The 18,328-nt window shown below is 51.1% G+C and overlaps 7 protein-coding genes across 7 annotated transcripts; 4 read left to right on the plus strand and 3 right to left on the minus strand.

Moving 5' to 3' along the window:
* The first annotated feature begins 1,020 nt into the window (after positions 1-1,020).
* M438DRAFT_74408 (uncharacterized protein) lies at positions 1,021-1,967 on the plus strand. Its single transcript, XM_029910286.1, has one exon. The coding sequence runs from the start codon at positions 1,203-1,205 to the stop codon at positions 1,725-1,727; it is 525 nt and encodes a 174-aa protein (XP_029757657.1). The 5' UTR covers positions 1,021-1,202; the 3' UTR covers positions 1,728-1,967.
* Positions 1,968-3,675: 1,708 nt separating this feature from the next.
* On the plus strand, positions 3,676-4,812 carry M438DRAFT_383337 (uncharacterized protein; the record flags this gene model as incomplete). The annotated part of the gene is made up of 1 exon (XM_029908938.1): positions 3,676-4,812. One exon carries the CDS (start codon positions 3,676-3,678, stop codon positions 4,366-4,368), a length of 693 nt encoding a protein of 230 aa, XP_029757658.1. The 3' UTR covers positions 4,369-4,812.
* Positions 4,627-5,625, plus strand: M438DRAFT_357830 (uncharacterized protein; the record flags this gene model as incomplete). Its single annotated transcript, XM_029907203.1, has 2 exons — positions 4,627-5,071; positions 5,261-5,625. 2 exons carry the CDS (start codon positions 4,627-4,629, stop codon positions 5,623-5,625), a joined length of 810 nt encoding a protein of 269 aa, XP_029757659.1.
* Positions 5,626-5,988: 363 nt separating this feature from the next.
* On the minus strand, positions 5,989-8,173 carry M438DRAFT_302282 (uncharacterized protein). The gene is made up of 2 exons (XM_029902129.1): positions 6,442-8,173; positions 5,989-6,379 (listed from the first exon to the last, which is right to left on the minus strand). Exons 1-2 carry the CDS (start codon positions 7,985-7,987, stop codon positions 6,066-6,068), a joined length of 1,860 nt encoding a protein of 619 aa, XP_029757660.1. The 5' UTR covers positions 7,988-8,173; the 3' UTR covers positions 5,989-6,065.
* Positions 8,174-8,398: 225 nt separating this feature from the next.
* On the minus strand, positions 8,399-9,854 carry M438DRAFT_347979 (ras-related protein-like protein). Its single transcript, XM_029906029.1, has 7 exons — positions 9,679-9,854; positions 9,568-9,621; positions 9,389-9,484; positions 9,149-9,328; positions 9,053-9,097; positions 8,895-8,997; positions 8,399-8,841 (listed from the first exon to the last, which is right to left on the minus strand). The coding sequence occupies exons 1-7, from the start codon at positions 9,706-9,708 to the stop codon at positions 8,732-8,734; spliced, it is 618 nt and encodes a 205-aa protein (XP_029757661.1). The 5' UTR covers positions 9,709-9,854; the 3' UTR covers positions 8,399-8,731.
* Positions 9,855-10,573: 719 nt separating this feature from the next.
* Positions 10,574-12,491, minus strand: M438DRAFT_279552 (uncharacterized protein; the record flags this gene model as incomplete). The annotated part of the gene is made up of 2 exons (XM_029901091.1): positions 10,574-11,740; positions 11,793-12,491. The coding sequence occupies 2 exons, from the start codon at positions 12,489-12,491 to the stop codon at positions 10,574-10,576; spliced, it is 1,866 nt and encodes a 621-aa protein (XP_029757662.1).
* Positions 12,492-15,436: 2,945 nt separating this feature from the next.
* On the plus strand, positions 15,437-17,411 carry M438DRAFT_337874 (uncharacterized protein; the record flags this gene model as incomplete). The annotated part of the gene is made up of 3 exons (XM_029904048.1): positions 15,437-15,448; positions 15,689-16,588; positions 16,641-17,411. 3 exons carry the CDS (start codon positions 15,437-15,439, stop codon positions 17,409-17,411), a joined length of 1,683 nt encoding a protein of 560 aa, XP_029757663.1.
* Between the last annotated feature and the right edge of the window lie 917 nt (positions 17,412-18,328).

Consider the following 18,328-nt stretch of genomic DNA (forward strand, 5'->3'; position numbering starts at 1 on the left):
TTAGTTATGGGATAGGTCGTATGGCGCAAAGAAGGTGCCAAAAGTGGGCAGGGAAGCTCAATATATACAGGCTCGAGGCAGGAGCAACTCGCTTTTCGACGCGTTTAGATCGGAGCTCAAAACGTGAGCCACTTGGCGCAAATGACAACCAATCCGACACCAGTCGTTCGGAGTAACTAGCATGCTGTGGAATGCCATGGGATATGGATACCCGAAATCCTTCAATTTACAGCATCTCGTTCTCATTGGACAGTCGTATCAACACCGCACTGTGACCATGTCGCGAGAGGTTGCATCCAAGTGTTGATCACCTTTTTCCAGTTTTCTTCTCCATGGCACAGTTCACTCCACGCCCCACAGCCCACATCCCTCCAGCTTTCGTCTCCAGTTCTCCCGACTTTCTCCAGCTCTGTATTCGGCCCTTCTGTGGATAATGCCAGCTTTCGGAAGATTTGACGGTGAAAAGGCGACCTCATGGTATACAGCAAGAACGCGATTGAGTCGTTCAAGTCTACCACCATCGCGCCACGCAATCTGGCGGCGCCTCACCGTCAAGAGGCTTCAGACTAACACCGTGAGCAGCCAATGTCTTAGCATCCTTGCAGAGACCTGGTTTTGGGTACATGCACGCAGCCTTGTGACGATGGACGTCTACAAGTACGAAAACACGGTTAAAGTCCCAAGCCAACCATGCGGGAGGCGCTTGTCAGGGCTTTTGGTGGCTTGCGCCGAGCAGGAAATCGCGTCCCGACTTCCGAAATCCTTTCTTGCCAGGTGAAACGGGCGAACTCTGTATTGCTTGTACAGGTACCACCACTTTTGGCTGGAGCTTAATCCGCCATGTATCTACTCTATGTAGACGACCCCTCATCCATCCTCGGACGGACACTATCCGAGTGACACCTGGAGTATCAGAGGCTGCTATGAATCCATGTTAATCACTTCGAGCGATCACGAACAGTCGAACTGATTTGCCCTATCGCCAAATTACCGTTCTGCGAACCGGAAAAATTCTGGAGACCGAAACAGATTGACCCATCTTGCTCCATGGGGCAGCCTCAAAGACCCACCCACACCGTCTGTACAATCTCTTACGAACCCGAAAGCAATCATCTTGACCGAAGACGAACATCTCTGAGAAAATTTCTGCAACAAACAGGAGCGTTCCGATCACTGCCGCATTCTATTACTTTGCCCTCGTGATGTCGGTTCCGCGATTATGTTGTCTTCTGATCAGGATACGAGCAGTCTTTAACACGCTCCTGATGTTTCCAACCACGATGTCGCCTCGCTGCTCAAACGTCCTGCGTGTTCCAGGTCCTCGGTCACGAATTGAGGAAGATGTGGTGCCACACACATGGTTATCAGACAGGTGGTCCCACTTGCAGGTCGTACACACTCTCCATGGGATCAAAGCATTGCCTGCAGCATCTAGCTATCTCGGCAGGAGAATGCCGCAAGAGATACGGCAGAGCAAAGGCTTCGGCCGAAGACCTCGGCAAGTAAAACGATCCAACAGCGTATTGCTCTGGTCTCAGCGACATACTCTGACCTCGTCGCAATCTTCATCGACGGTGTTCCTGGACTATTGCACAAAACGACATCTCGTCTTCATTCATTGCGGTCTCGCACCTTCGAGATACTCAAGTTGCATCGGACTATCTCAACAAGTCCATCGCTATCTTCTTGAGAGACTATGTCCTGTACGGCCAACATCCTCGATTTGATGTCAGCTCTCCGTGACTACAAAACCAACCCTTGCTCAGCTGGGAATCCCACGATCCTCTACTATTCAGCAACCCACACTTGAAATTTCAAGACAGGGCTTCACAATCATGCTGGTATTTGAGTCACCGATACAGTAGTCTAAGACTCATATCAGATCATCCCAAAAACTGCAACCTGCTGCTAATCAAAACTAACTCAAGCCAGCTCTCCTTTCGCGACTTAACGCAGTGCACCTGATCACGCGCTACGCAGCTCTAACCTTTATATAATAGTTATATTGTGCTCTTTGTAAGTTCTCAGCCGTGGTAGTGTAGTGGTTAACACACCCGTGGTCTTAACACGTGCGCAGTCATTCGTTGTTACTCAACGCCGTGTCAGTCTAGATCCGAGGAGGTCGCGGGTTCGATTCCTGCTCATGGTGCTACTTTTCTTTTTGTCAAGGTTGGGTTGTTCCCACTCGGCGCTGCTCAGTTGATGTTTTACATTGTGGTGCGTTTTGCCGTTGCCAGGTTCTTTCGACTCGTCAGAAAGTCCACGATGTCCTCTACTACCACCAGCTGCGTCACGTACCTTTTGAGTTTAACGCACAGAAAGCACGTGCACGCAGTCTGCAGACGCTCTTGTCGCCTACATCGCTGTCCCCACCAACATTCAACACTATGCGGCTGCTGGCAACCAAGAACAGGAAGATGGAATCTTGGAAACCCATCTTTTATCTTGGCGCTGGTACAACACACTTTCGAGAATAGGGGACCAGCATGCAAATTGTCTATCTCTGGATTCCCGACACAAATATCGACAGACAAATCATGAGTCGGATTGTGTATGGTATACGCGAAATCTGAAGCCGCTGGGACTCTTCCGACGTTTCGCTCCAACAGAAACGATTGATGGCGGAAAATGCTTACCATCAAGTCACCGGAAAAGTTGAGCGTGATTGTCATATACCAACGTACTGCCTTCTAGACTCAAGCTTGTGATTTTGAAGATTCTTCTCTAATCCTCATTTCTCAAACGGCATGCCGACGGTCGGTTTTTTTGTTTTTTTGTTTTGGCTGTTGCCAATCTCGTTGCATATTTTGTCGGTATGATTGACGTACATGTGTGTGGTCTGTCAGTATCACAATCGCATGTAAATCCAGAATCTGTTAAGAGAGGGAGCCCGAGCAGGAGCAAATGAAGATCCATCTCAAAGGTCTGTCTCCCGCTGTCGACTAGGCCTCGCCAAATATTTGTCCAAATGCAAGATGATTTTCAGAACTAAGGTTTCGTCCAGTGAGAGCAAGTGAGGAGAGCGCTCTCAGTGGACAATGCTGCATTACTCAAAAACTTTATGCATTTTGACGTGACTCTCGTCGACTAGATGCCGTGAATGAGATGTCGCAAGGGGCGATTAGAGATCTGCAGTCAGGGTGAATACAAGGGGCTATTCAGAGGTCTGACTCCTGCCGACAGATAGAGGTCGCTATACATCCATCAAAATGCAAGATTGTTTTCTAGATCGCCGTCTTGTCCAGTGAGAGTAGACCCTTCTGGACAGCGGTTCACCTGTTTGGTCCTTAACTTCGCCAAGCACATACATGCCTTTTTCACAATTGGGCATCAATCATCCGCATCTCGCAAATCGTCGGCCTCGACTATCCCGACATCTCGAGCAACATTCGTATTCCTCGCGATACCGACGATGAACCGACCCCCTGTGTCCCCAAGGACAACGACACCTTGAGTGACGACGATGTCGCGAAGCTGCAGACGGCCGAGAAGTTCGCAAGAATATTTCAGGCTCACGGACAGAACTTGATGCTAACGAGACTGGAGACAAACTCGTTGCTGCGAGTCATGCTGGGAGCGTTTGAAGCTGATAGATGTGTGTCTCGTCCTCTTTTTTTCCAACGCATGATACTGATTTGTATACAGCTTCGGCGGCACCCAGACTGTACGGTGGCAATGTGCTCTACTATCAGCGCCGCAGTTTCGGCGAAAATCGAACACGGTTACGATGAGCAATGCTGCGCAAAGAAACATCTCCGTCGAACTGCCTACTATCACCACATTCCATCTGGACAAACGTTGGCTGATGCCAGTCATGCAAGCATGCGACGAAACATGGATGGTCACTGGAGACATCCTCACCGCCTGGTTAGCCGGTTAGCCGCCGCCAACAAAGCTGACGAGATAGATATCCAGATCCAGGCAGGTGAACAGGCTCCTGGTGTCTGTACCTGCAATGCCAACGCCACCTGTGCTGTTACTCCTCATCCGTGTTCGGCTTGCGGAAGGACTCTGGTTTGCATGGCATTGGTGGTCAGCGGTCTCGGCCTAATATCGTGCAAGGCTTGCAAGCGCAAGGACGACAAGAGATCAGGCGGCAGTGTTCCGGAAACCAGAGTGCGTCGTGGTGTTACCAGTCGACTCAAGAAGGAGTGCGAGATGGCTGGCTGCAAAGCTGGCAGTGCTGAGTACGAACTTGCTATCAAAGCCGTTCGAGTCGACATCGCCCGCATCTTTGCCGAAGCCGATCACCACGATCAGATTACCTATACCAACCAGTACACCTTGCAAGACAAGCAAGTCGACCTTTTGGCTGGTGAAAAGAAACCTCTGGACTGCAGCGGTGATGCGGTCTGGCCGTTCTTATGATTCGTTGATCGATCTCTAATTCATCCTAGTGGCAACATCGCCGTCACATCCATGGTCCTTAACTTCGCCAATCACATCCATATTCCTTGCCTTCTTAAGATGTTGAGCTGATATTTGCTCAACGTCATCGACCTCTTCAAGGAGAATGAAGATCGTGTTGCGCTCGCAGATAGTCAATAGACTATGCTTCAGATCTGCGCCTGTCTACGAAAGATCCGAATCAAGAGCGAGTGGAAGTGATTCAAGCATATCTACAAGATGGACGAAGAAGAAATGGGCGCCTTCATGGAAGAATGGTTGACTGCCAGGCTCGGACTGAGCAAGCCGGGCCCATGGCATAACAGCGGCGACAGATACGCTGAGTGCACCACTGTCCCTGCAGATGTCTCCTGGTTGTCTAAGAATCTTCACCGCATCCGCAGCGTCGTCAATGAGATCCTCGCCTTCTTTAATGTCGAGCTTCCGCAATTCGATAATGACAACTGCTGGTTCTTTCTGCATCCCGACTCGAAGCCAAAGAACTGGGGCTGGGGCAGATGCCTCCAGCTTTGCTTTGAGCGCCGGGTGAGATGTGGCACATGGTGCAATCGCCATGATATCACGATCGACACTCCAGACACGATATACATCTGTGTCATCAAGTGCGAGATCCAGGCCGGCGATCACAACGCTGAACTCAAGGAACACTACAAAAAGAAGTATGGTGAGTTTCTGGGTTTGCCAATGACCTTGGCTTATCATGACCCGCTCCGCTTCGAAATTGCTCATCTCGAGGGGGTGCACGTCTTTCTCACAATTCGACGACAGAGGTAACAACATGCTGATGGAGACTTGCATATTTAACTTCACCAAGTAGAACTTCCCGGTGAGACCCTATAATGCCATCAAACAGAAGATTCGCGGCTTCGCGAGTGCACAATGAAGGGGGTCAGCTATTTCAGTAGAGATGAGTTGGAGGTTCATGTACAGCCTGGCAGATTTGACGACCATGGGATGGATGAGCACATCGCGCTTCACACTTGCCTCATTAAGGAGAATAACGATTATTTTGATTCTTTCACAGCCTGGCGATTTGATGATAGTGAGATGGATAAGCACGTTATGCTTCGCTCTTTCCTCGTTGAGTGGGATAGTGATTACTTCGAAGATGGCGATGACGGTTTTAGATTTGATACTAAAGATTATGACCACGAGTCCAACGAGAAGAAGAGCAACGACGATGAAGGCTCGATTAAATTGGTGAATCAGATGCGCTGAGGATTTCTTGTATGAGTAGACCATCAATGAAATAAAGCAAAACAAAAAAAGAAAATCACATCAAAGGATCGAACACACAACCAGCAAAAGGAGAAGGCACCCCGACGCTACTTCTCCCGATGCTTATTAGCACAGGCTATTCCCCTCAGGCCATACGTCCTTTTGGACTCCGCTTCCTCCTGAGTAGGTGACAGAGAGAAAACTTTTGATACCTATATAGTCTCGATTGCAAAGTGAAGTGCGCTTTCGGATTTTTTGATATGTTTGTTTGCTTGTTTGCGCTGTTCTGTTTCACTCTTACCAGCACTCAGCAAGTCAACACTCTTGTGGAGAAGCAGTCCGTCAACGTTATCGAGAAGGCGTGCCCGGAGAAGATTGTTTGACGTGATGATTACATTGTTTTCTTACACATGACGACTCTTACATCTCAATACTCTGTCTCAAGACACGGCCATCCTTCTCTGCCTCTGTCTAGCCCTGAGTTTAGCCTGCCTCTGTTTCCTCCCTCTCCTCGCCTTGGCAAGATGGAATCTCGCTGCCCAAGTCTTGACGGTCCTGTAGCCCACACCGCCTCCAATCATGACCATAAACACGAATGTGGTTGGAACGGCGATGATCCAGAAGTAAACGTCTGAATTCTTGATACCGGGGAAGTCTTCGAAGTTCATACCGAAGTAACCGCAGAGGAAGGTCAGAGGTGCGAAGAAGACTGTTACGAGGGCGATGATGGACATTGTTGTGTTTGTGCGTGCACCTGTGAGGCAAGAGATGTCAGTAATATTGAGAGTATAGGGAGGGAGGGATGGTGAAACGAACCGATGGTGTTGAACATCAAAGAAGACAAGTTGTTAGCCGATGCATCCATCTGCTCAAGCGATTGAATGATAGTGATACAATGATCAAGCACATCTCCCAGATACACATGAGCCAAAGGACTCATGACGACAGTGGTGGGCGTTTGTGTGAAGAACCTTTTCGGTTGTGGTCGCCGATGATCTCCCACTTTCCGTGACGAAGGCTCTGGAGGCAGTGGCGCTCCAGGAAATGGCTCTGATTTGTGGTCTCGAAGCGAATTCACCAGATTAATGATTGGCTTGAAGAGATTCTGCAGCATGTCGATTTCTTCAGTGAAAATATGGAGGGCTTTGGAAGTGCTCATAGATGGGTTGGTCAGGACGTCGATTTGCAGGTCCTTTCGCGCCTTGTTGTAAGCTTCTTTCACGGGTATTGCCAAGTCGACAATGGCATCGATGATGGCCTGTAGCACCAATGATGAGTCCGCGCTACGACGCAGCATTGTGGCAGGACTCTTCAGACGCTCCAATATTGGTTCTTCGACGTCGGCGCCGGAGTGTTCGAAGAAGGAGATGACTGTGTTGTCTGACATCAGGAAGATAGCCACCTGCTCAACGCTTACGACTAGATTTTCCTCGAAGAGTGCCGAGTGCTTTTCCATGAACAGCGTGTGCTCTGGATTTTGCATACTTTCGTATCGATGGAGCGTTCTGATGTTCTGCAGTGGTGCGCCTTCTGCTGTTGAACTGTGTGCCCGGATTGCGTCTCCCGTTTTGTCCAGTCCTTCGGTGTCGCGGTAGCGCGGCAATGTAGATTCTCTTCTTTTTGACTTCTTGAAAGGCTTCTTCCAAAATGGGACGCGTTCTCGCTCGGGATGATGTTCATGCCCTTCCTCAATCTCATCATAGCGTATTGGTTCTTCGTCGTCAGAACAGTCGCAATCGTCCGAATCTGAATGCGAGTGTATCCGGACAAGCTTCTGCAACGTCAAGACCACGAACGCATGATCAGAATACCAATCACATTTCGTACGAGTACGCGTGTTGATCAGGTCCTCAATGGCCAATCTATGCAGTCCATAATGCTGACCGAGGATCTTGATGACGTCCCAACTCAATCCGTTTACCGAAATCCAGCGGCAAGGTAGATGAGGAGGTCGTTTTTCCGACAGGACTTCTTCCAGCGAAGCATTGTCGGTCTGAACTGACTCCATGTGCTCGGCGCTAAAATCTGCAACAAGAATATCGCATCGCGCGCGAAGAGCCTCCAAGTGCGGGCTCACCCTCTCAGCATCGGTATCAATACCAGGTTCGGCACCCGGCTGCCAATTCGGACGACTTGGCTCATGGTAGGTTTTAACAGTGTTGGACCGAGATAGACGTCTTTGACGAGATGTGTTGTCGTTTGAAAAATATGACGTGCCTGAGGTGACACTGCCAAATCTCGGACGACCGGTTGCGTTTTCTGGACTTCGAGGAGAGGCAATGGAATTCCGACCCACTGGTCCTTGGTCCTGGAAAGCCACTCGATCTGGCGACTGAAAGTCTCTGACTGTGGTACTGGCCATGCTGTGCCTTTGGTACGAAGAATTAGTCGTCGCGTGGTGTTGTTTTCCTGGAATCGATGGTAACACTACGGCGCCAGCATCTGGACAGGAGGAATTGAATTGTATAACAATTAGACGGCTGGCGGTATCAAAATATGGTACTTGTTTACAGCTATAATGTTGCCAAGATATAACCAAGAAAAGGATGCAGAAAATAAAGATGCTTGAACGTGAATGCAAGGACGGGGAAGATTGGTGACAGGGGACGTTTAAATTGTGGGGCAATTTTGATGATGAAATTGGGTGAGACAGCGTCCACTCGTGATGTTTGGTTGGAAATAGACGGAGATCGTCAAGAACTGCAAATGAGAAGGAAACTGTGTTGAACTGATATGTTGTCACAAAATGGAATTGTTGCGGATTATTTGCTGCTGCTAAATTGAATTGCACGTTGCATGGGCTGTTCCAGAGTCTGGTACTTCTTTATTTGGGAGATTGCGACCAGTGCGTGGTCGAAGTTGTCTCATACTTTGGGCGCCATATCTGGAAAATGAGCTTATACATGAAACTTAGTGGTGATTATAGGTATCTGTGCTATATCGACACCGCATGCACCGACGGATAGAAGCAGCCAGTACGAAGGAAACAAGACAGAGCCTGGCCATAGAGTGTTAAAGGACTCCATATGCAAATAGAAACGCCGATTGCATCCCAAAGAAAACGAATGGCATGAAACTAATGAGAAATCAACAATCCTGGACGTGTTTAGCAGGCACAACCGTCGCGCTCATTGTCGAGGTTGATAGGGATTGTCTCAGGGTAGTCTGCGTTGAAGTCGCCGCTCTCTTCCTGGGCCAAGGCATTACGGGCAATGACTGAGATATGTCAGTGATGGTCGAACAAGCAGATAGAGAACGTGTATGGTCACCTTCGAAAGCTTGCTCAACGTTGATGGCCTCCTTGGCACTGGTCTCGAAGTATGGGATACCACCCTTGGATTGACAGAAAGCCATGGCGCGTTTCGATGAGACCTTTGTATCGCAATTAGTTGGCCGCCATTTTGTCATGGGTTCACGTAAAACATACCATGCGCTTGCTCTCCTCAACATCGACCTTGTTGCCGAGCACGACCTGTTGGTTGTTAGTCTAGCTCTTGGTCCTTTACGCTCGGCAGCAGCTTACGAAGGGGAAGCTCTCAGGGTCCATAGGGCTGGCCTGGATGAGGAACTCGTCTCTCCAGCTGTCAAGGGTATCGAAACTCTTGGAGTTGTTGACGTCGTAGACGAGTACACAGCAGTCTGCACCACGGTAGAAGGCAACACCAAGCGATTGGAATCTCTCTTGGCCGGCGGTGTCCCAGAGCTGTTGCTATAGTCAGATACGCTGGGATAGACGTGCTTCTTGGACATTGGGTATGCGCACCTGCATGGTGACCAGTCGGTCGTCGACCAGAACCTCTTTTGTCAGGAAGTCTGCGCCAATGGTGGCCTTGTAACTAGCACTGAACTTCTTGTTGACCTGAGAGTATCACAGCTATCAGCCTCGTTGTCCCTAGCTCTTGTTCTTCGCGCTCACGGTCGTCGATGGTGGGGTATTCGTACATATTGGTTCATCAAACTGGTCTTGCCGACACCGCTATCGCCGAGGATGATAACCTATTCACTGTCAGATTGTCACGCGACACGAGATTCTAGGTCTTCGGAGGAGCAAACCTTCAGAAGGACCTTCTTGCGCGAAGACATGATGTGTGACGGGACGCCTGGCGCGAAGGTCGTATGCTTGTCGTCGTGCTTCGGTGCAAGGAACGGGTGATGGCGAGTATGTGCAGTTGAATATCAACTAAGCGATCGCGAAATGAAAGGCGGTGAGCGATTCGACGGAGTGTTGTTGTTTATCAGGTCGAGTGCAGTGGTCACGGCGGTCGAGGTCTCAAAGCCCAATGACGAGATGCCGCACGGGACCAAGCCTTCCTTCCGCTATCTCGCTTTGTTATGCTCATCACCCTGTCAGACAGTTTCACCATGTACCACATCCAACATCAGACCTTAGAACAGTTTCTGCAGCATAGAATCGGACACTAATACCTCTTGAGAATCATTCTTATCGACATCATATGGTTATCTGGTTGTTGGCTTGACATGTGTCCATAATCTCATGCTGTCAAAGCTTCGTTGTCCTCCCCTTGATGGCACCCTCTCACCAGTGCACATCTGGAGATATCATCCGTCAAGATGCACGAAGTTTCGTATTCCCAATCGTGTCCACCGAGAGCGACCCTTTCGCAAGCCCTCCTTGTACGTGGCTCAATTACAGAATACATCGTGCATTGTGGTGCTTCGCTCCAGGAGGCCAATTATTGATGAGATGATGGAAAAGGTAAATAGCATTTGATGTGTGTGTATGCGCGCTGTGATAGCATGTAGACTGGTAAAGCAAAATGAGAGACGACCAGCTCTGGAAACAACGCTCGCTTGCCCAAATGATGAAAAACAGAACTCCTCCGGCCCACATGTACTCCAAATGCCCAAGACGAGTTATGCGATGATGATAGAAAACAGAAACAAAAACATACGAGATTGGCTAGTCAGCCGAAAGCCATGGACCCTTTCATCGCTTCCTCTTCTTGTTCTTGTCAGGAAGGGCGGGCGCGAGGAAATCTCCAGCGCCGCCAGCAGCGACGATAGGGATAGCGTCATAAGCATCGTATGCGAGGTCAGACTTCTTGACGGGCACACCCATGTGACGGCCATAGCGCCCTTTGCGACCGTTGCCCTCATCCTCGCTGACGCAGCCCTCGATACCGATGCCAGCGTCCTTGCAGCGTCCGCAGGGTCGCTGACGGTCGCAGCCCTTCTTACTTTTACGGCACCTCTGGCAACGAGGCTTAGTAGACAAGTCCTCCTCGTCAATCCCGAGCTGATGCTGGAAGTTGATCGTCGAAGCAGCCGACGTCTTACGGGACTGCGACGGAAGGGATGCTGGCGACATAGGGATCTTTGCTGAAGCCGAGGTCGAGTTCGACTTTGGCTTGGACTTTGGTAGGCCAGGGAGACGGCTCTTGCTAGACTTGGTAGAGCCATTAACAGAGGCAACGCTGCCATGAGACTGCATGCTAGGCATGCCCTTAGCCTTGGACATAGCACGAGCGATGTGAACGCCGTTCTCGTCATACTCGGGAACGTCACTATCTGCCTCGGAGTAGTCATCACTAGAGTGAACGCTATCGGTGCTAGGAAGGGTTTCTTCCAGCACGCGCTGCTTCTTTCTGCGCGGTCCAGCGACGTGCGAAGTGGGCTGCTGAGGCGCAGCAGCTTCATCATCAATGACTTCGCTCTCGTCTCCAGCCGATGAAGCAGCGTCTGCCTTGCCACTTAGACCATCATCCATTGTAGATGTGGAAGTACGACCGTGGGAGAAGTTTGATGCATCGCCAAGGCGCATGAGCTGCAAGGCGACATCTTCATCTGAGATGACGCTTGCATTTGTGGGCTCAGGAGTGGGCAGAATGACACCTCCACCCACAGACGAGCGGGGCTGGAAGGTAGGTACAGCGCGGCTGCGGAATGGGTTATTGTAAGGAGTGTGAGTGTTGCTATAATAGCCAGTATAGCTCTGAGGTGATGGGAGAGGCTGCTGGTAGGTGATGTTGCGCTGGTTGGACCACGAGAAGGGGGACGCGACAATGTCGCCATTAGCAGCAGGACGTCGCTGGGGCGATACAGATGAGATTGAATTGGTGGCTGGCACCTGAGGAGGGACGAACAGAGGGAGTTCCTGGGATAAGGTTAGACCAAACATGGGACCAAGGCAGAGCCCTAGCGCATACCGAGCTGTCAAACTTAGCCCGCTTTCTCCTGCCACCCTCGACTATGTTCTCAACGCTAATCTCAGCGCTGGCGTGGGGCTCGATCTTGGAACGGCGGCTGTGAGCGCCGTCACTGTCGTAATCAGTGTCTCCAGCATACATGTCGTCATACAAGCTCTTCTCCTCTTTGGGTCGGAAGCCACTGCGAGAGTGCGGCTTGGACATGCTGCGATGGCTGCGATTCGATTGAGGGGAGACGCTACGGCCAGGGGCAGCGCGCGAGGCGGGACGGGAGTTTCGCGATGGCGGACGCATATCAATTGGTGCAGCCAGCTTGGGCTTGCGAGGCGATGTCGTAGCTGAGCGTACCTGGCTGGTAGCAGCGGCCACAGCCGGGTCGGGAGCAGTCATACGTACGTAGACGACCATGTTGTGCTCGAAGTTCTCGAAGGTCGCAATGAGAATGCGGCCTTCCTTGTCTTGGAAGCTGACACCGGGACCCTCGTACAGGCCATAAAAGTTGCGCACCGTTGTGATGATAGAGTCTGTCGTGTCATGGGGGGAGATCATAACGCGCATGGGGAGACGAGCGCGGTTCTCGCGGTTCTGGCCTTCGGGCAGGAGAAGTTCAAATGTGACATGCTTCTGCTGCTTGGCCCGTGAGGGGCGAGGAGGGTCAGCATACAGCCTCGCAGCCGCATCAGCTGCGCCATCATACATGTAGTCATGATACTGGCTTGAATGCGACGGCAGAGAATGTCGAGTCGAGTGCTGACGGCTCGATGGCCTGCCCTCGCTGCCGCTCGTGGCCCGAGGCCCATCTCTTGCCAAGAGGTCACCAACGTCCATGATAAAGGCTTCTGATGACTTTTTGGGGTAATGTGGTTATAGTCAAGGCTCTTGCTGGTACTGAGAAAGGCGTATTGGAAGGTATGTGAGGTTCGTGGTGGTGACGTTGCCGTCGGCGCAACGGGAGCGGGAGGTCGTCGAGGAGCTGGAATGGCAGTCTGGTCAGCGCTTGATGTCTCGATTGGCCTTCGATATAAGGGGGATGGGTAGGATGGTGCATCACGACACTAGATAGCGGTGATGCGAAGACATTGATGGCGGTTGGGACTAGGCGGCGCTGGGGAGCCGCCCTAGAGGGTCAACGAACCGATTCGAGCGCTTTCAGCAAGTGACTGCTGTCGCTGCTACTCGGTGGCTGGTCGAGAGATACAGGCGATCCCTCGTACAAGTTTTGTAGACAGAATAGTTGTTGGTTGTGGGTATGCTCGAGCGCTCACCCGAAGTTTGGTGGGCGGTGGTGGTGAGCCGGGATTGCAGCGAGCAATGGCGGATGACTCGAAAGGTAAGAGCGCAACAAGGTGCTGGATGAGAAAGATAAGATGAGATGATAGAAGACAACCGAGACTTGGACAGAAGAAGAGGTTGTAGCAAGTGGGGGAAGTCGTCTTGGAGTGCAGATACAAAGCTCGCAAGCCCCAAGCGGACGGAGACTTCGGGCCCACTAACCATCACGCCCAATTCATCATGCGAAACACCTCTTGTTTCTCTTTCACAATCGCCTTTACTGTGGTCGCATTCTACATGAACTGCTACTCGAACTTGAATTCTGTTCAAAAGTGCCCGTTTCGCTGCCCTGGCTCTCTATCCATTTCCATATCCCGATGCCTGCTGGAGTCCATTATCAGGGCACTATCAGGCCTACTCTGTTGAGGAAGACATATCTCTGCCAGTCTACCCTGTACCTGCACTGTGTGCCTCGATCAAGTACATCGCATGCACAATCCTGCCAGTCTATAGGCTCGTGAATGGCGCTGCTCTGTGGGCGGCTTGTGGAAGCCAATGAGAGGCGTTGCGCTTGCCCACGTCTAGTTCCGCTTGTGCCATATAAAAGCGGTGTCTGACTCTTGGACGGCCAAATCGCCCTGTTCTGTCATGTCTGTCTGCCATCTTTGTGACTTTGTCAAACCGGGTGCTTGTGTCCGAGTCCCTCACCCAGTGCCTGTGCTACGCAAGCGCATACCAGTATCCCCAAACTCTGTATGCGCAATGCATTCGTACACCGATACAATGACCTCAAGGCCCATTTCATGTAGACGCGCATAGCACAAGCATAGCGCTGCAGATCCGCTCGCGCTGCTCCCCTCCCGAGTCTTCTGATAATGCACGCAACACCACCCATGGCGAGCGTCGCTTCCTCGCACTGCTTCCACTTGAGCGCTAACCAGCGCAATCATTCCACTCAATCGCGTACATCGACATTCGATCCTGTTCGAATGCGACCGACCCGCCAAGCCGTATGGAATGCCCACAGAAGCAATGCGTGGTCCGAGTTGCGACACGATGAAGCTAGCACCTCACCTTGAGGATGAGCCGGTGTTAGATTGCCTATAAAGGCGACCAGGCAGACCGCCTACGACAGATGAGATTGAAACTCCCTAGCGTGCCTGCACAAAACAATGACAAGTGACGAGAACGACATTGCACATTTGGTCGCAGCGTGCGCAAGTCCAGGCCGACAATTGCCGTCGGCATGACGAGGCTGATCTGCCCGCGGCGGAGTCATGGTCCAGACAGACTCATCCCTGTCGCGATGCGACAAGAGTTGACTTTTGCTTTCGAGGAGCGAGAACCAAGTTGTGATGAACGCATGTCATTTCAGAAGGAGAGCATGAGGTCTAATGTTGGAATTGAACCCGCTCGCAATGTCGGTTTCAAATGCGCCGGCGCAAGTGTGCCGAGGTCGTAACTGTCAGGAAGATTGTCTTCCGTGAGTCGCAATCTGCGCGACAGTTTTGGCAACACCTGAAGATATTATAGCATCCTACCCCTTAGCTTTGGTCCTTGTGAAGCGTGCAGGGTTACTGTGAGGCAATCACAGAGCAGGAACGCTTTTGAGATAGGAAGCATTTTGAGTGAGAGCGGACACTCTGAGGGGTTTCACTGGACGTGTCTCTCACCGCAAAAAGCAACATGCATCTCAACAGTTGTTTTCGAGATACTCAGCTTTGGGAGGGATCAGTACTCTACATCCGCGTGGAGACAGAGTTGCAACGTGAGGTAGAGTTGATCGATTGATGTCTATCTTCGAAATCACGTGCAATGGTGTAGACCCGCGTTTCCAGAAAGTTGCAAGGGACGGACGCGACATTCGAGTGGTTTGGTTAGCAAACTCGGCCAAAAACATGGCAGAGATATTCGGTGATGAATCAGAATTAGTGGAAATATAATTGCATCAAGATTTTGGTCACCGGATGAAACTAAGCAGAGAAAGTGATATTCAAGAAAGGATGGGAGACGTGACTTGTTTACTCTCTGGACAGGGTGATAAAGTTACGGCGTCCCAGACGCACGGATCTCATTTATCTTGGCTTGCATGCGATGCAGCTGTCTGTTTGTTGATGCGAACCGTTATGGATGTTTTGAAACTCGGTTCTCTAGCAATCTTATGTTAGGATCTCCCTCGACCATCAACTACCTTCTTACTTCGCCATGAGCCTGCGCTGAACCACTGATCTTTTTTGTCTCCAGCTGTCTCCTTGTCCATACGCGTCTCGTCCACTCCGGCCGTCTCGCAGACTTTGAAGATTCGCCGGCGACGCGCTTCTGATTCGTCTTCACACCGCACATTGCTTGCACCCTGTCTCAACTCGAACACCATGGACGCAAAGGTAAGACCTATACTCGATCATCTTGAACAGCCATCCCATCCATCCCATATCACGTCCACGAAAGATACCCTTGCAGACCTTTGTTTGTTTTTCTGCAACGAATATGCTCGTCCAACCCTTGCATGTTCACAACACGTCCCATACACACGTGTACCCACATGATGTTTACCAACACGCGCAAACTCCCTCCAAGCACCTGCATCCACGAGCCATGAGCGTGCCCATGCTGACCATAAATAGCCCCAGAGACCCCAACGCCCTTTGCGCGTCCATGACGAGAACGCTCTTCCTTCGCACCCTGTCGCCGCCAAGGGAACCCACCAGCGCAACAAGTCATCCACCACTCTTCCTACCCTGATGCAGAACGGCGCTGTGCGCGTTGGCGCAAAGCGCGCTGTCTTTGCCGATGTGAGCAACACCACCAGGACCGCTCTCGTGACAGACGACAATGTCAAGGCACATGACAACCCCAAGGCAGCCGCTGTCTACTTGGAGCCCCTCGTCCTTTCAAAGCCTTCTCAGAAGCCTCTCACTATCAAGAATATCACTACCGCTGCTCCCACAACCGTCCTTCCTACTATCCGCAAAGTTCAATCAAAGAAGAGCGCCCCTATTCTCAGAGAGCCTGCAGTGCCTACCGTCGACACAACCGCAACTGAAGAGACCGTCCCCTCTTCTGAAGGTACCACCGACGACGCTGAAGTGCATCAAACCACCGCTGTGGTCGAATCCAAAGAGCATATCGCCCAACCGCCACAAGTCGTAGCCCACCCGGCTGCGGTCATTGTGGAGACCGACGACGCTCTGGAGCAGTTCGAGCGTGAAGTCGAGGAGAAGGCCGTCGTCTTGAGTCAGTCTTTGGTCACTGTCAACGACGACGAGTACGATGAGGAAGATGACGAAGAGTTTTACGAAGGCAGCCAAACAGTGACACGAGGAGGTGTTACGGACAACACAACTGGAGGTGCCACGGTCGTGCTATGCCCAAAGCACTCTTCAAGAACATTGAGGGAGATTGAGGAGGCCAAGCTGTTCGTCGAGAGCAACCGCACCACTGAGGACATCGAGGACGACCAATGGGATACATCCATGGTGGCTGAGTACGGCGACGAAATCTTCGAATACATGCGCACACTCGAGGTATGTCCAGACCACATTGTTCGATCAAGTGTAAGCTACTAATATGCAACAGGAACGTATGCGCCCGAATGCGCACTATATGGACTACCAGAACGAGTGCCAATGGTCCATGCGCTCCGTCCTCATGGACTGGCTGATCCAGGTCCATACTCGCTTCACCCTCTTGCCCGAGACTCTGTTCCTAGCCGTCAACTACATCGACCGCTTCCTGTCCTGCAAGGTCATCTCGCTTGGAAAACTCCAGCTCGTCGGAGCCACTGCCATATTCCTCGCCGCCAAATACGAGGAAGTCAACTGCCCCTCAGTCCAAGAGGTTGTTTACATGGTTGACGGCGGCTACACTCAAGATGAGATCCTGAAGGCCGAGCGCTACATGCTCAGTATGCTCTCATTCGAGCTTGGCTGGCCTGGTCCCATGAGTTTCCTGCGTCGCATCAGCAAAGCCGATGATTACGACCTTGAGACCAGAACCTTAGCGAAGTACTTCCTGGAGATCACCATCATGGACGAACGCTTTGTCGGCTGTACTCCTAGTTTCCTGGCCGCAGGCGCCCACTGCCTCGCTCGTCTAATGCTGCGTAAGGGTGAATGGACACAGGCCCACGTCTACTACTCCAACTACACCTACTTGCAGATCCGTCAACTACTGGCTGTCATGGTTGAGTGTTGCGAGACCCCCGATGTTCACCACAGCGCCGTCTTCCACAAGTACCAGGACCGTCGTTTTAAGCGCGCATCTCTTTTCGTCCAGACCGAAATGAAGAAGGGCTTCAAGCTTCCCGTTTTCAAGCGTGCTGGCTCTATCGGCTACAAGGGCTGGTGATGAATGTACACCAGGTCCTTACGATCAAACAATTGTTATCCTTCGGAGTTCTGGGATTGATACTGGCGTTTCAAATGATACCCTCAGGGCCCCTCGACCTACACAACCACGTTGTTTACTGGTCTTCCTTTCTTTGCTTCCAAGCTCTCAGATCCAAACTTTGGTGTAGCGACGATCACGCTATACACTAGCTGTAGCCATATCCATCGGCTTGTTTGCTTCTCACTCACGATATTCGCTCTGCGAATCGGCGGGTTTCTGTTGGAAGGCGGTTTACTACGATGGCACGACGACATGAGCACTTAATATTCGCATGTAGAATCGTATGCTTAATTGCAGCGATTCTACCCTTTTTCTTTGTTTTATGTTCCGTTCTTGCTTTTCTTTTCTCTTTTTGCTTCTTTGGCCGATTCTCTTCGTTGTTCATCATGCATACCGGAGATGTGTTTTGGGATCGCAGCCATTGCTCGGAGTCCTGGAAAGCGCATTTGACGGAGGGGCTAGTAGAAGCGAGGCTGCACCTTCATGGTGTTTATAATGGTAGAAGCATCGAACAGGCAGGTGCATAGTGGTGTTGCAAGAGAATACTCAGAATGGAATCTGTCTGCCATCAACTTGGTCCCCACATTCTCCATGACATTGTGAACAAGTATCGAGTGCTGTACCGGGTGTTGTTGCAGAAAGGAAGTTGAGAGCGAAAGTCTGTCTGCCGAAAGTTTCCAGAGACAGCCCCGCCCCATGGCCCTGACAGGCAAGCTGCCTCACCAGTTTTACCCTGCGGCCCTTGCGAACCGAACGGACAAGATCGTCGTTATGCATCAAAATTCTCCGACGGGTTCTATTTTGGCGCACCCGAAAGATCAATGCTCATCATCAATTGTCGGACTTTCGAGGGAAGACATGTCTCACGTCCGCTG

This window comes from Aureobasidium pullulans (assembly GCF_000721785.1).
Source record: "Aureobasidium pullulans EXF-150 unplaced genomic scaffold scaffold_18, whole genome shotgun sequence".
Taxonomy (NCBI): Eukaryota; Fungi; Ascomycota; class Dothideomycetes; order Dothideales; family Saccotheciaceae; genus Aureobasidium; species Aureobasidium pullulans.

Coding starts and splice junctions, on each gene's coding strand:
- M438DRAFT_302282 (XM_029902129.1), bottom strand. CDS start 7,987: ATGGCCAGTACCACAGTCAGAGACTTTCAGTCGCCAGATCGAGTGGCT. Junction 6,380..6,441: donor TTTGATGTTCAACACCATCG/GTTCGTTTCACC, acceptor CTTGCCTCACAG/GTGCACGCACAAACACAACA.
- M438DRAFT_74408 (XM_029910286.1), top strand. CDS start 1,203: ATGTCGGTTCCGCGATTATGTTGTCTTCTGATCAGGATACGAGCAGTC.
- M438DRAFT_347979 (XM_029906029.1), bottom strand. CDS start 9,708: ATGTCTTCGCGCAAGAAGGTCCTTCTGAAG. Junction 9,622..9,678: donor GCAAGAAGGTCCTTCTGAAG/GTTTGCTCCTCC, acceptor GACAGTGAATAG/GTTATCATCCTCGGCGATAG. Junction 8,998..9,052: donor TTGAGGAGAGCAAGCGCATG/GTATGTTTTACG, acceptor TGCGATACAAAG/GTCTCATCGAAACGCGCCAT.